We start from the raw sequence: 15,015 nt of genomic DNA on the forward strand, positions 1-15,015 counted from the left end.
TGCGTTGTGTTGTTTATACCTTACTCCTCAACCTGGCTGATACACTCTTATCTCCCCGGTACTGCATCCGACTCAGAAGAAAATGACACACTAGAAACGTAATACCTTTCCTTGATGTTGATGTTGATGTTTATTTCCATAAACATAGCTTCTGTACCAGCTGGAAAACAGTTCTGAAGTCTTTGAAGGTCTATTGAATTCCTTAATTCTACCAGTCTCTCCTGCTATTGGTTCGATGGTGGTTGAGGCCTAGTGGTTAGCCAAAAGCCTTCCCTGTTAGCTGAAGCTAGCGATCTTGTGGCATTCCCCCTCCCCCGAAAAGGGATCTCTGCTGTCTCTCTCTCAACGTCCCTACGTGTCAGCTTAGTTTCCTAGTCTGACTCAACCCGGAAGAACCCCCAGCTATGGAGTGCATTTCCCTAATAACGGCTCTCTCTCAACTGTTACTATAGCAACAGTGGTGACACCTCTGACCCAAATCTTCCCCTACCAGCGGCCTGCTATCTCTGTTGATATTAACACCTCGGCCGATGACCTTGGCTCTATCCCTCGCAGGGCCTGAGTGAAGACACACACTGGCTGTCTCCTCTTTTAAGATCTATAGATCTGTCAAGAGTAGATGTCTGCTGTCATCTACAGATATTTACATTATGTACACATCTGAAAAACAAATGCTATTCTTTCACCCCCCAAAAAAGTATTAAAATATATATATATATAAATTTGTTGCATTCAGTGGGGTAGTCGACTACCAAATTTCGGCCAATCAAAGTCGACTATACAAATCCTTAGTCGGGGACAGGCCTACTGTCTTTATATCAGTCTGTCTGTTACTGTCCAGGTAAACGATTACAACTAGTCTTCCACCTCTCTCTATCACTCTCACTCTCACCCTCTCCCTCTCTCTCTCTCTCTCTCTCTCTCTCTCTCGCTCTCGCTCTCTCTCACAGGCCTTACAGAGTGGTGAAAGTGTGATGCAGGTGTTGGGTCTGGTCTTGGCCTTCGGTAACTTTATGAACGGAGGCAACAGGTCCAGAGGCCAGGCGGACGGCTTCAACCTGGACATCCTGCCCAAACTGAAAGATGTCAAGAGCAGTGTGAGTATTGAGGGAGGGAGGGAGGGAGGGAGGGGAGGGAAGAGATGAAGTTACTTTGTAGTTTATTTGTAACGGTAGACGGATCAGGTCTATTTACATTACTGTCTGTTTGACTAAGAATGATTTGAGTCCGACTCTCCTCCTCCTTACAGGACAACACTAGGAGTCTGCTCTCTTACATGGTCGCCTACTATCTCCGACACTTTGACGAGGTAAGACTCGGCCTGCTTTATTTTATTCTCCTTTGTTCAATCTCCCATCATTTCAAAGAGACAACGGTATTTCTGGGGTTAATAAAATCACAATGTTGTGAAATGTTTTGAAAGAGATCAGTTTGAATAGAAATAAGAGGAGTCAGAACTGACATCTGTCTGACAACAGACTAGCAGAGGAGTCAGAACTGACATCTGTCTGACAACAGACTAGCAGAGGAGTCAGAACTGACATCTGTCTGACAACAGACTAGCAGAGGAGTCAGAACTGACATCTGTCAACAGACTAGCAGAGGAGTCAGAACTGACATCTGTCAACAGACTAGCAGAGGAGTCAGAACTGACATCTGTCTGACAGACGGACTAGCAGAGGAGTCGGAACTGACATCTGTCAACAGACTAGCAGAGGAGTCAGAACTGACATCTGTCTGACAGACGGACTAGCAGAGGAGTCAGAACTGACATCTGTCTGACAGACGGACTAGCAGAGGAGTCAGAACTGACATCTGTCAACAGACTAGCAGAGGAGTCAGAACTGACATCTGTCAACAGACTAGCAGAGGAGTCAGAACTGACATCTGTCTGACAGACCAGCAGAGGAGTCAGAACTGACATCTGTCTGACAACAGACTAGCAGAGGAGTCAGAACTGACATCTGTCTGACAACAGACTAGCAGAGGAGTCAGAACTGACATCTGTCTGACAACAGACTAGCAGAGGAGTCAGAACTGACATCTGTCTGACAACAGACTAGCAGAGGAGTCAGAACTGACATCTGTCTGACAACAGACTAGCAGAGGAGTCAGAACTGACATCTGTCAACAGACACGTGGAGCAGGCACAGGAACTCCTGTGCAGAGTGGAGACGGAGTGCGCCAAGGTTGGCCTTAGGCTAAATGCCAAGAAAACCGAGGTCATAATGTATAACATCCTCCCGGATCATCCACCTCTAAGGACAACAGGAGGCTCTGCTCTAAAGGAAGTCGGTGATTTCAAATACCTGGGCTCGTGGGAACTGACATCTCTCTGACAACAGACTATCAGAGGACTCAGAACTGACATCTGTCAACAGACTAGCAGAGGAGTCAGAACTGACATCTGTCTGACAGACAGACTAGCAGAGGAGTCAGAACTGACATCTGTCTGACAGACGGACTAGCAGAGGAGTCAGAACTGACATCTGTCAACAGACTAGCAGAGGAGTCAGAACTGACATCTGTCAACAGACTAGCAGAGGAGTCAAAACTGACATCTGTCAACAGACTAGCAGAGGAGTCAGAACTGACATCTGTCAACAGACTAGCAGAGGAGTCAAAACTGACATCTGTCAACAGACTAGCAGAGGAGTCAGAACTGACATCTGACAACAGACTAGCATAGGAGTCAGAACTGACATATGTCTGACAGACGGACTAGCAGAGGAGTCAGAACTGACATCTGTCAACAGACTAGCAGAGGAGTCAGAACTGACATCTGTCTGTCAACAGACTAGCAGAGGAGTCAGAACTGACATGTGTCTGTCAGACAACAGACTAGCAGAGGAGTCAGAACTGACATCTGTCTGACAGACAACAGACTAGCAGAGGAGTCAGAACTGACATTTGTCTGACAGACAACAGACTAGCAGAGGAGTCATAACTGACATCTGTCTGACAGACGGACTAGCAGAGGAGTCAGAACTGACATCTGTCTGACAGACGGACTAGCAGAGGAGTCATAACTGACATCTGTCTGACAGACGGACTAGCAGAGGAGTCAGAACTGACATCTGTCTGACAGACGGACTAGCAGAGGAGTCAGAACTGACATCTGTCAACAGACTAGCAGAGGAGTCAGAACTGACATCTGTCAACAGACTAGCAGAGGAGTCAGAACTGACATCTGTCAACAGACTAGCAGAGGAGTCAGAACTGACATCTGTCTGACAACAGACTAGCAGAGGAGTCAGAACTGACATCTGTCTGACAACAGACTAGCAGAGGAGTCAGAACTGACATCTGTCTGACAACAGACTAGCAGAGGAGTCAGAACTGACATCTGTCTGACAACAGACTAGCAGAGGAGTCAGAACTGACATCTGTCAACAGACTAGCAGAGGAGTCAGAACTGACATCTGTGTCAACAGACTAGCAGAGGAGTCAGAACTGACATCTGTCTGACAACAGACTAGCAGAGGAGTCAGAACTGACATCTGTGTCAACAGACTAGCAGAGGAGTCAGAACTGACATCTGTCAACAGACTAGCAGAGGAGTCAGAACTGACATCTGTCAACAGACTAGCAGAGGAGTCAGAACTGACATCTGTCTGACAACAGACTAGCAGAGGAGTCAGAACTGACATCTGTCTGACAGACGGACTAGCAGAGGAGTCAGAACTGACATCTGTCAACAGACACGTGGAGCAGGCACAGGAACTCCTGTGCAGAGTGGAGACGGAGTGCGCCAAGGTTGGCCTTAGGCTAAATGCCAAGAAAACCGAGGTCATAATGTATAACATCCTCCCGGATCATCCACCTCTAAGGACAACAGGAGGCTCTGCTCTAAAGGAAGTCGGTGATTTCAAATACCTGGGCTCGTGGGTCAACTCGTCCGAGCAAGACCTTAAAGTGAGGAAGGCGCTTGCGTGGAGGGCTCTGAACGGCATGACCAGTGTGTGGAAATCCAACCTCCCCCGTCAAATCAAGCTCAACTTCTTTCATGCAACAGTTGAGTCTGTCCTTTTGTATGGCAGTGAATGCTGGACCTTGAAGCCCACCCTGCAGAAGTCCTTGGATGGGTGCTACACCAGAATGTGTGTGGTGCTCAACATCAACAGGGATGAGCATGTCACTAATGCAAACTTGTATGGGGGGGTGCTAAGGGTGAGCGAGAAAGTGGCAGTCAGGAGAATGAGGCTGGCAGGTCACTGCCAGAGACATCATGAGATGCCAACCAGCAAACTTGTGCTGTGGGAACCAACACACGGGCATCGATCACGAGGACGTCCCACATTAACCTACGTGGACGTACTCAGGAGAGATGCGGGAACAGAATGCACCGGATCGGGATGACTAGAAGCACCGATGGACGACCTAGATAGATATAGATAGATATAGGGCTGTACTGAATAGTTAGAAGCTTCAAAGCTTCATTCATAACGTTGACATTCGAATTCTAAATCAACATTAGGTTTTTCTTCACAGTTGCAGATAAAGATTAGGCTACAGTAATATTATAGTATATGACTCGTCATACAAATTTTAATAAAACATTTATCATAAATGATGTCTGCATCCGCTTGGCGCTCGGTGCTCCATCAAGACGTCACCATCACTTTCGTACCAACCGCGCCCTTATAGGATTATTTATGTTGACGAAACTGACAAGTTATTCATTAAAGAAAGTTGATTTAATTAACTCAACTAATGTAATCAGATTAATCACTTTATTCAAATTGAGGATTTTGTTTGAGGATTAAAAAAATAAAACTACGTCATAAAATATGACGACAGACATTCGAATCTTCATTCAAAAACGTCAATAGAAGCTTCGACTGTAAAAAAATAAAATAAAAATTACATTCGGTACAGCCCTAGTTTGTAGCGTGTGGTCTCTCAGCACCTGCTGGCAGCCATTTTACAGATTAAAGATGGAGTGAGCCTCTTTATCCACACAATACAAGGAGATTAAAGATAGTGAGCCTCTTTATCTACACAATACAAGGAGATTAAAGATATTGAGCCTCTTTATCTACACAATACAAGGAGATTAAAGATAGTGAGCCTCTATCTACACAATACAAAGAGATTAAAGATAGTGAGCCTCTATCTACACAATACAAAGAGATTAAAGATGGGGTGAGCCTCTTTCTCTACACAATACAAGGAGATTAAAGATAGTGAGCCTCTTTATCTACACAATACAAGGAGATTAAAGATGGAGTGAGCCTCTTTATCTACACAATACAAGGAGATTAAAGATAGTGAGCCTCTTTATCTACACAATACAAGGAGATTAAAGATGGAGTGAGCCTCTTTATCTACACAATACACCACAGTGCTTCCCATTACAGACAAATTCTGAAAAATCCCAACTGTTTTCTACCCAGAAGGCAACACTGCTTCTTCTACCTGTGAGATTCAGAGGTGGTTGGAACACTGCCACTCAGTAGAAAGAGTGATGGGGATGCGTTACCTCTTTACAGAATACGCCAGGGCCTCTAGGTGGCAGTATACACGTGAGAACAGTCGGTCACCCCAACAACGTGTTGTTGTAGAAGAAGATCATCTGTCTCACCTGGCCCGTTTGCCACGAGGTACAGGATTCTTCGGAAATGAGCGATATATGCGTCTCTAATGGGTAATACCTCCAAAGAGGTACTCTGACATCACCTATAGAGGCGGGGCAGAGTGAAGATATCAACCACTAGGGGGCAGCAAAGGCTTGTTTCATTTGTCTTTCATTTACCAAACAGTGAATATAGTGGAATCTGTGTGTGTGTGTGTGTGTGTAGGACGCAGGCAGAGAGACGTGTGTGTATCCTCTCCCAGAGCCCCAGGATCTGTTCCAGGCTTCTCAGATGAAGTTTGAGGACTTTCAGAAAGACCTGACAAGACTGAGGAAAGACCTGAAAGGTAACGAACACACATACTCTATATATATATATACACACACACGCACACACACACACACCTACACACACACACACACACACACACACACACACACACACACACACACACACACACACACACACACACACACACACACACACACACACACACACACACACACACATACATACTCTACACACACACATACATACTCTATACACACACACACACACACATACTCTATATACACACATACTCTATACACACACACATACTCTATATACACACACATACTCTATATACACACACACACACACACACATACTCTATATACACACACATACTCTATATACACACACACACACACACACACTCTATATACACACTATATACAGGGCTCTTAAGGCTGAGCCCGAACGTTCGTTCGTTACGCTGACATTCAGACTTTAATTAATAGGTTCGAACGTTCGGTGAAAAAAAATAAAGGATGCGCACGGGGTTGAGGTGATGTGAAGCGGCGCGTCCCCCGAGGCGCTCGGCTCAACCAGTATGGTCTGCCGGGCTGCAGCGGGATACTATTTCTCAACCAGAGCTCTATTTTGATTGACAGGCGATTCTGCCAATTACGTCACACCGCTTGCACCCGCCTCTGCTGTTACCACCAATCGGCAAGCGTTTATTCGTTTTTTACTTCAGGCAATGCCGCCATTGATCTGCTTGCGAGAAGCCTCAACAGACTTACCGTAGCTACCGGGGAGCCGTAGTTAGCTCCCCGCCGAGGAAGTAATCGGTAACAAGGTTTCCGTAGGTGAACCTGCAGAAGGATCATTAATGAATACCAGCCTTTTTCGGCCACGGAGCGCAAGCTTCATGGCGGGAGGTGGTTGCGTTGGAAACAACAGCAGGCGCACGGTGGACAGACCCATCCACCGTGTACCTCGGAACGGTGGTAGGGCGGACGGGCGGCAGGCGTGTTGGGAGCCCGTCCGCCCTACCACCGTTCCGAGGTAGACGGTGGAAGGGTCTGTTGAGGAGCCGAGGCGTGGCCTCTCCTCCCGGCTCCCCTCTCCCCTCCCCGTCGACCAAGAGTGAATACCTGTTATTGAACGTGTAACACTAACTATATAACGTTAATGCCACAAAACGAATGCCTTTGTTTATCTAGCCCCTTACGTGACTGCAAGGGCTATTGTTTATCATAAGTAGTAACTTTGATGCAGTAGCTTGTTTATTTTAGTGCTTTGTTTAATTACATGTTTACATGAACAGCCACCACTGTAAACATGTTTTTCACCAATAGACTATGCAATGCCGCTCTCCGTAGGAGCTATAATAATACAAAAAATAAATTAAAAAAATAAAAAAAAAATGAAAAAAAAAAGATTATTAAAAAAAAATTATTAAAAAATTTATTAAAACGAACGTTCGAACGTTCGTTCGATAAACCCTGGCGAACGTTCAAACCCTAAAAACAGGGTTCGGGGACAGCCTTAAGGGCTCTACAGTGCGACTATTTCACTCGCATCTGCCCTTAAAAATAGATATGTGCGAACTGGAAACATGATTTAGGAGCACACTGTGCGAGTAATAGCTTTGCGTAGTGAGCGTGTCAATGCGCAATGGTCAGAGCAGAACGGACCTTCAATTCTAGAAGCAATGGCATCTAGCTCTTCAGCCCTGCGCTTGACAGCTCTGTGACGACTTCGCGAGTCGCGCTGTTTCTATGTGTAATGTAAACTCTGCGAGGGTCCAATGGTCTAACATGCTTTGCATCCTCCCCATTCTGGAATGCCTACGTCGCGCTAAAACCTTAACTAATGTTAGCTGCTAACTAAGCTATCCCTGGGAACGCTCAGAGGCATCCACTAGTGAGGGAAGGGGGGGATGAGTCTCCCCCCTCTCTCTCGCTCTCTGCCTGCTAAAAATCCTGATTCGATTCTTGAACCTATTTCATTCAAAAGGAAGATATTGATGGACATTAGCTATAGTATATAGCTCAGCAGCTGTAACATAATCTTTTGATTATTTACGTTTCAACAGCGTCAAAATATTAATTAATTAAAGAATTATGTAAAGAATTTACCATGTTCTGTCATCTAATAATATATTCCATTACCTTTCCTATCTGTATCGAAGTAAAAATATTGGTATCATGACAACACGACAACTACCTATATCCTTTTGTGTCTAGTAGGCATGGGCCAATGTGTGATTTTGGTGGTATGTGCTATTGCACAGATGTGTGGCCCTTAGTATGCACATGCACACACACACACGCATGCACAGTATAATATGCATGTAGGTTAGTTTGATTACTATTTCCCATTTCATGCCAAGGAAATGATATCGTTTCATGTTTATAACACCTTGTTCAGAGGCGCGTTGCTGTGTATGAATGTCCGTTCTATATAACGTAAACTTTAATTAATTTGATCTCTGAGAGACTGTCCCTGTAGGTCTGTAGGGGTATGGCTTCTAGCTCTGGCTTGTCGTTTGTGTTTACCGTAACTATGAGGCAGTAACTATGAGGCAGTGTTGTAGTCGAGTCACTAAATCTTGAGTCTCGAGTCCCCAGTGTTGAAGTCCAAGTCTGAGTCTCCAAAGAAGAGCCAGAGTCGAATCCCATTACCCTAGTCCTAGTCCAAGTCATCACGGTTGATTCCACTCCACTCTGGCCGTCAAAGAGCTGACATACAAATAAAAAAAGGTCTACATTAACCATAAATGACACAGCGGTCACCATTTCAAAGAGTTTATTTACTTTGTGACACAATAGCCAAACAAATGCATTAGCCATCAATATCTTTTGCCAAATGATTAGGGCCTATTACAAAAGATCAATTAACAAGTCAGAGTCCCCGTCTGCACCGTCCAAGTCCAATCCACAGTTCCGCACGCAAAAGTTCTGCACTTTCTGCAAGTTCTGCAAATTAAGTTCTGCATGTGCGTTCCGTTAATGGTTAAAGTAACATTGCATTTGTTGGAACCGAAGGTCCCGTATAGGGATGTGAATTGATACGATTTTATCTATACGATTCCATTATCGATTCCTGATACATTTATCATATAAATAAATTGAGGCTGCTGGGTGGCGTAGCGGAGATTGCGCTCGTCACCAATGCAAGAGACTCCGGTATCGAATCCCAGTCTCAGCATTGCCTTCGGCTTGGGCTGGCCGTCGTACTGGCTCATTTGGCAGAATCAGCGGGTGGAAGTCGATGGGTGGGGATTGGACGTTGTGGACAACGACTCCTACAGGTCGGTTGGGGGACGCCTGCACGGCAGAGACAGGAAGTGGTGAGCGTAGTGTGAGCCTCCCATGCGTTACACCTCGCCAATGAGAGTCCGCGCTGGAAGGCGAAAAGATGTGACAGGCTGCCTCCTCGTGTGCCGGAGGGAACATGTGATGCAAGGCTTCTATCCTCTCTACAACCGACCAGTGGGGGGCATAGTCGAGCAACGTTTAAGACAGGGGAGGGGAGAATTGGATACACGAAATTGGGATGGGAGAAAAATAGAAAATAAGGAGAAAAAGTGGATCAAAAATTTTTTAATTAAAATTGGAAATGCAACAGAACTAAGCTGGTTAGAATAACAGCATGCAACTTGACATTTCTGCTGGTCATTTATCATTTATTGTTGAGCCCCCATGTCAGAAAATACAAAAACTGTAAAAAATTAACTACACTACACTTAAATAAAATAATGTATTTGAGAACTAATTTAATCTATTTAACTGTAGTTGCATTCAACCAGTGGCGTCACGTGGGTAAAATAACTTGGGATGCCATTTTTTTTTTATTAAACTTTTTTTCTTTTTCTTTTTTATATATTATATATATATATATAATATATATATTTATATATATTTAAGCCAAATAATATTGTGACAAAATAAAAATGCACACTAAATAAAAATACACATTTCAAGTGTAAACATACAGCTTGCATACAACATACTATTCCATGGGCTAGATTTAATAAGATTTGAGCTGAGTAAAGCTCTTCCCACACCTCCAGGGCGGCAAATGTGCAGAAGCCAGAGTACTTAGTTTGCTGACGGACCCGTTTTAAGGTGTGGGAAGGGCTTTAGTCAGCTCGAATCTGATTGGCTAGTATTGGTTTTGGACTCCATATACATGAATCACATGGTGGAAGCTGGAGAAAGACACCTCGCCTCTGCCTCCTCTCCTCTGCTGCAGTGAGCACAGAGTCACTGCACTGTCTCATGTCAAAAAAATAAATTATAACACAGATGAAAAATAATGATTTTATTATTATTGTAAACTATATAAAAAAAGTAATTATTTGTTTTCATATTTCATATTAATTCATATTTTAATAATGGGGAAGCCTGGCTTCCGTTGGCTTCCAGGAGGATTCGCCACTGCATTCAACAGGTCGTTATTGCAAAAGATAATTCGTTAGCAATAACCTACCTGTATAAATAAAGGTTAAAAGTAAAAACATAACTGACACATAAGTAACATCTAGGAAAGCAATTCACCTACCGAAATTCCTTCTACCTCCTCTGATGTCGTGTGCACACACACACACACACACACACACACACACACACACACACAGAGACGGCTCCCTCCCCCCATGCCCCCACCCGTGCCAGCTCAGTGTTCTCTCTCTGCAATGAGCATGGCTATTTAGCTAGCGGCTAACGTTACTTTACCATGTAAATGAATGACTAGGATGCAAAGCACTTTCAGTTTTCACTGCACACACAAAACGGTCGCAATATCGAGCCCTTTAGGTTTTCCTAGTCAAGGAATCAAATAGTCTGCTATGACTGCATGCATGGTGCTAACGTTATTGTTTTTAAATGCGCAACTGTCGGAAAAACATGGCATTGATAAGAGGAATCGATAGTCACGGAGGCATGCAATTCCAGGAATCGGACAATTAGGAACCGGTTCCCAATTGATTTCGATTCTCGATTCCCATCCCTAGTCCCGTACTGAAACGGTTCAGTACGAATACGTGTACCGTCACACCCCTAACACACATGCACACACATACTCTACATACACACACACATGCACACACATACTCTACTCTACATACACAGACACATGCACACACATACTCTACTCCAGTGTTTCCCAACCGGGGGTACGCGTACCCCTAGGGGTACGTGGGTGGTCCCCAGGGGGTACATGAAAAGATTGTAAAAAAAAAATAAAAAATTTACCAACTTTTTTTTTCATATTTTTTTTAACAAGTTCAGAGGAAAGAGACATTCACCTCAGCATTTCATATTAATTCCCACAGTGGCATAAAAAAGTGTCTTTTCAGTATATAGATTGTCCGTCAGTATAGTCATATACTGTGTAGCCTGCCTGCTTGCAGTTGTGATTTTTAGAGATAAATCATCGTTTAATAATATGTGTGGCAAAAAAGGTATGTTTATCTCCGTTATATTAGTGAGAAATAATGCAACCTTGGCCCAAAAAGCTAGTACTTCTGGACATTCCCACATCATATGTATGTATGTTCCTATGACTTTTTGCGGACATAAAGCACATAGGGGACTTTGTAAAAATTTTATTTGACAGTTTCCTGGGTGACAGATAAAATCTTTATCAGTTTGTAATGAGTTAATTGATTATTATAATTACGAGAGGTTAACGGAATATTATCCCATACATTCTGCCAATTTATGCAGGCGTTGTAATCCTTTAAATATATGTTCCAGACAGTGGTATTACCTGTAGTTCTGTTTAGTTTTCCTTGTATTTTATTATATAACCCAGAAACAAAACCATTTTTAACATTTATGCCACTCACTATAATCATTAAAGGGGACATGTACTATAAATGTAATGTTTCAGTCTCTAGCATTGTATTATAGTAATAGGAGTTTGTATCAATGTGTTTTAGTGTCTAAATACCATATTGGCGGATTGCTCTGATTCAGCTCAGATCATTTCCTTCTCCAGTAAATTAGGCCATCCTGATTTGAAGGCCTGAATGACGTTACTCAGGCTCTGGGTAGCAGACAGTGATGTGATTGGCTCTGTGGTTGTAGCTAATGCCCGCCCACAATCTACATAGACTGACTGTACAGCGAGTGAAAACCACTTCCTCATACTCTGCGTGCACTCTGGAGGGAGAGAGAGATAGAGAGCATTCAGGAGCACTTGGGGGGGGGGGACCTGCCGCGCCACACACACCTCCGAACGGGAGAGTGATAGAGAGAGGGAGGAAGGGAGGGCCCCCCCCCCCCCCCCCCACAAGCTGCCGCGCACCACGAGAGGCAGAGAAAAAAAGAACGGCCTGTCTTTTTTCTCTCTCTCTCTCTCTCTCTCTCTCTCTCCCACCCCCTCTCTCTCTCTCTCTCTGTCTGTCTGTCTGTCTGTCTGTCTGTCTGTCTGTCTGTCTGTCTGTCTGTCTGTCTGTCTGTCTGTCTACCAGTCGCAGACTGTGGGGACTGACTGTCACTCAAAGTGTTTATGGGCGGAGCCAGGCCATAACAGCCTGAAATCTTGAAGCTGAAAAATGATGGTTTTGAGTACTTGATTAGAAATATAAAACAATGCATTTTTTTGAAAAAAAAACGTACAGATGTCTTCAATACACTCACAGGAATTGTGTAAAGTTGCCCAAATAGTGCTAGGAATAGCAGTACATGTCCCCTTTAAAGGATGAACTGGTAAAGGCTGATTCCATGGGACACCATAAGTGCGCATTGCAGTGCGCAACTGTAAATAAAAAAATAAGGATGTACTAGGGACATTATAGATTTGTTTGAGCTCTTGAAAGGATCTGAGACCGTATTCACTGTATTATGTCAGATAGTTTGTGAATACCTTGTCTTTGCCAATTGGGAAATGTAGCTGGTTTCCCTCCCAACAGTAAGATTTTTTTATTTTATTTTTATCCACTTTTTCTCCCATTTTCTATATTTTCTCCCATCCCAATTTCGTATCATCCAATTCAACCCTCCCCTGTCACGAACGCTGTTTCTTGCCTCCCACAAGCCGGCTGCAATGTGGACTAAGTCATACATAGCACAAGTCCCCTCCGGTACTTGAGGTAACAGCAGTCTCATCTTTTCACCTGCGCAGCTCGATCTCTCAGTGGCGAGGAGTAACGCGTGGGAGGCTCACGCTGCCCCCGACACTTCCTGATTCTACTGCGCAGGCACACCAACCGACCTGTAGGAGTCGCTGTCCACAACGCCCGATCCCCACCCATCAGTTTCCCACCCCCTAATACGGCCAATGTGTATTAGTATGAACGACCAGCTAAACTGAAAGCAATGTGGAGCGCTGGGCTCGAACAGGCGAGCCCAGCGTCTCCGCATTTGTGGCGAGCGCCTTGCCCACTACGCCACGTAGCCGCCCAACAGTAAGAAGTTGTTATCAAAAATAGGGCTTTCTAGGTGCCATTTTGTGTCCCACTGTCCCATTTCGGCAATATATTTCCAAACGTAAATTGAATGTGCTATAATTGGGCCGAATTTAGTACGGCAAAAGCTTTGGGATAGACCAGAAAAGAGGATATATTTGAGTGTATATGGAGATACAATGTGCTTCTCATCTAATGAACACACTAGACTAGACAAATATCAAGATGTATCCATTAGTGGACCAATTGCATGCTTTTGCAGAGGACAAGAAGCCTTCAGTCGACTCCTTCAGACATTAAGCACCCCCCACAGCCCAAATGGAATGATAAAAAGAAAAAAATTAAATATTGTACTTTATTTTTGTTTTTTTTTAAGTCGACCAATAGTCGACTAACGGCAAATTTTGGCCAATCCTAGTCGACCATCCAAATCCTTAGTCGGGGACAGCCCTAGTTTCCTCTGTGGCGACATGTTTTCGAATAATAGCATGAAACCATCCCATTTACATCTTTTTATATTCAGATCTAATTCTATTGCCTATATTTATGTCTTTCTGCTATTATCCTGCCCATACCTCCCCTCCCCCATGCTGCTATGACACCCACATTTACCCAAGGGGATCAATAAAGGAATATTTCATCTGATCATATCGTATCGCATCGTATCTCATCTCATCTTATCTTATGTTATCTCAGTTTTGAGTCTTCAGTGCTTTGTTAACTTAATGTTACAATGGGAATGAGATGATGATGTCAGACCTCAAAACTAAAACTTTACTTCAATAAACTGCCAAGCTGTGTGACCATGTGACTTTATCCAGGTCATCCACACACACACACACACACACACACACACACACACACACACACACACACACACACACACACACACACACACACACACACACACACACACACACACACACACACACACACACACACACACAGCCGGTCTGCCACAATATAGAGACTATTAATTATATATCCTGGGGATCACCACGATTGATTGCGTAGTAGGGGGTACTTTAGGTTGGCTTGAAATGCTTTGGGGGTACAGTACTCAAAAAAGGTTGGGAACCACTGCTCTACTCTACATACACACACAAAGACCTGACAAGATGGGGGAAACACCTGAGCGGTCATTAACAGACACACAACACACACGATATACACACACACACTGTGCCACCCTGCCATGTCAAAGGTCAAGTTGTTTCCACGGGGCCTCTCACAGTAATTGGTGCAACCAATTAACCCTTCCCCTGCCTCGCTGTCCTGACGAGTAGTTCCCAGGCTAACCCCTATTCTCTCCTCTCCTAATCTCTTCTCTCCTAATCTCCTTTCTTCTCTTCCTTTCTCCTTAGCTGTTGTTTCACTCTCAGGGTCCTACAGTATGGTCATGAGAGTCATGGAATAATATGATACTTACTAGTTTGTGCATGACATTTTCGAATAGTCTATTGTTCTTAACACATTCAGCGCCACGCTTATCGGTTATCTTTACCACTAGATGGCCAGCTTTGATGGTCGTTTCCGCTGTGTTTCACTATGTTTACAAAGCTGTGTGTGTGTTCTGTATTATAGCTGTGGAGACAATGGTGTGGCTCATTTGACAGACATTACTTATAGTGCAACATGGAAAAAAAAAATTCTACACACTGTAGTTTGTAGTTTATTACACGCTAAACATCGCGCATTTCCAAGATAATCCAATCTTTTTTCATAGATCGCGAGATAAAACGCGTTATGTGC

The 15,015-nt window shown here is 43.9% G+C and overlaps 1 protein-coding gene across 1 annotated transcript in view; it reads left to right on the top strand.

The window, feature by feature from the left end:
• The window catches only part of LOC311242067 (formin-2-like), a gene marked incomplete at its 5' end in the record, with an annotated part of 151,592 nt that overhangs the window by 108,000 nt on the left and 28,577 nt on the right, over positions 1-15,015 (top strand). The window contains 3 exons of the mRNA XM_084331018.1: positions 951-1,097; positions 1,250-1,309; positions 5,802-5,922. Coding sequence (XP_084187144.1) covers positions 951-1,097; positions 1,250-1,309; positions 5,802-5,922 — 328 coding nt within the window. The remainder of the gene's footprint in view (positions 1-950; positions 1,098-1,249; positions 1,310-5,801; positions 5,923-15,015) is intronic.

Source organism: Notolepis coatsorum (genome assembly GCF_963971535.1).
Source record: "Notolepis coatsorum genome assembly, chromosome: 15".
Lineage (NCBI taxonomy): Eukaryota > Metazoa > Chordata > Actinopteri > Aulopiformes > Paralepididae > Notolepis > Notolepis coatsorum.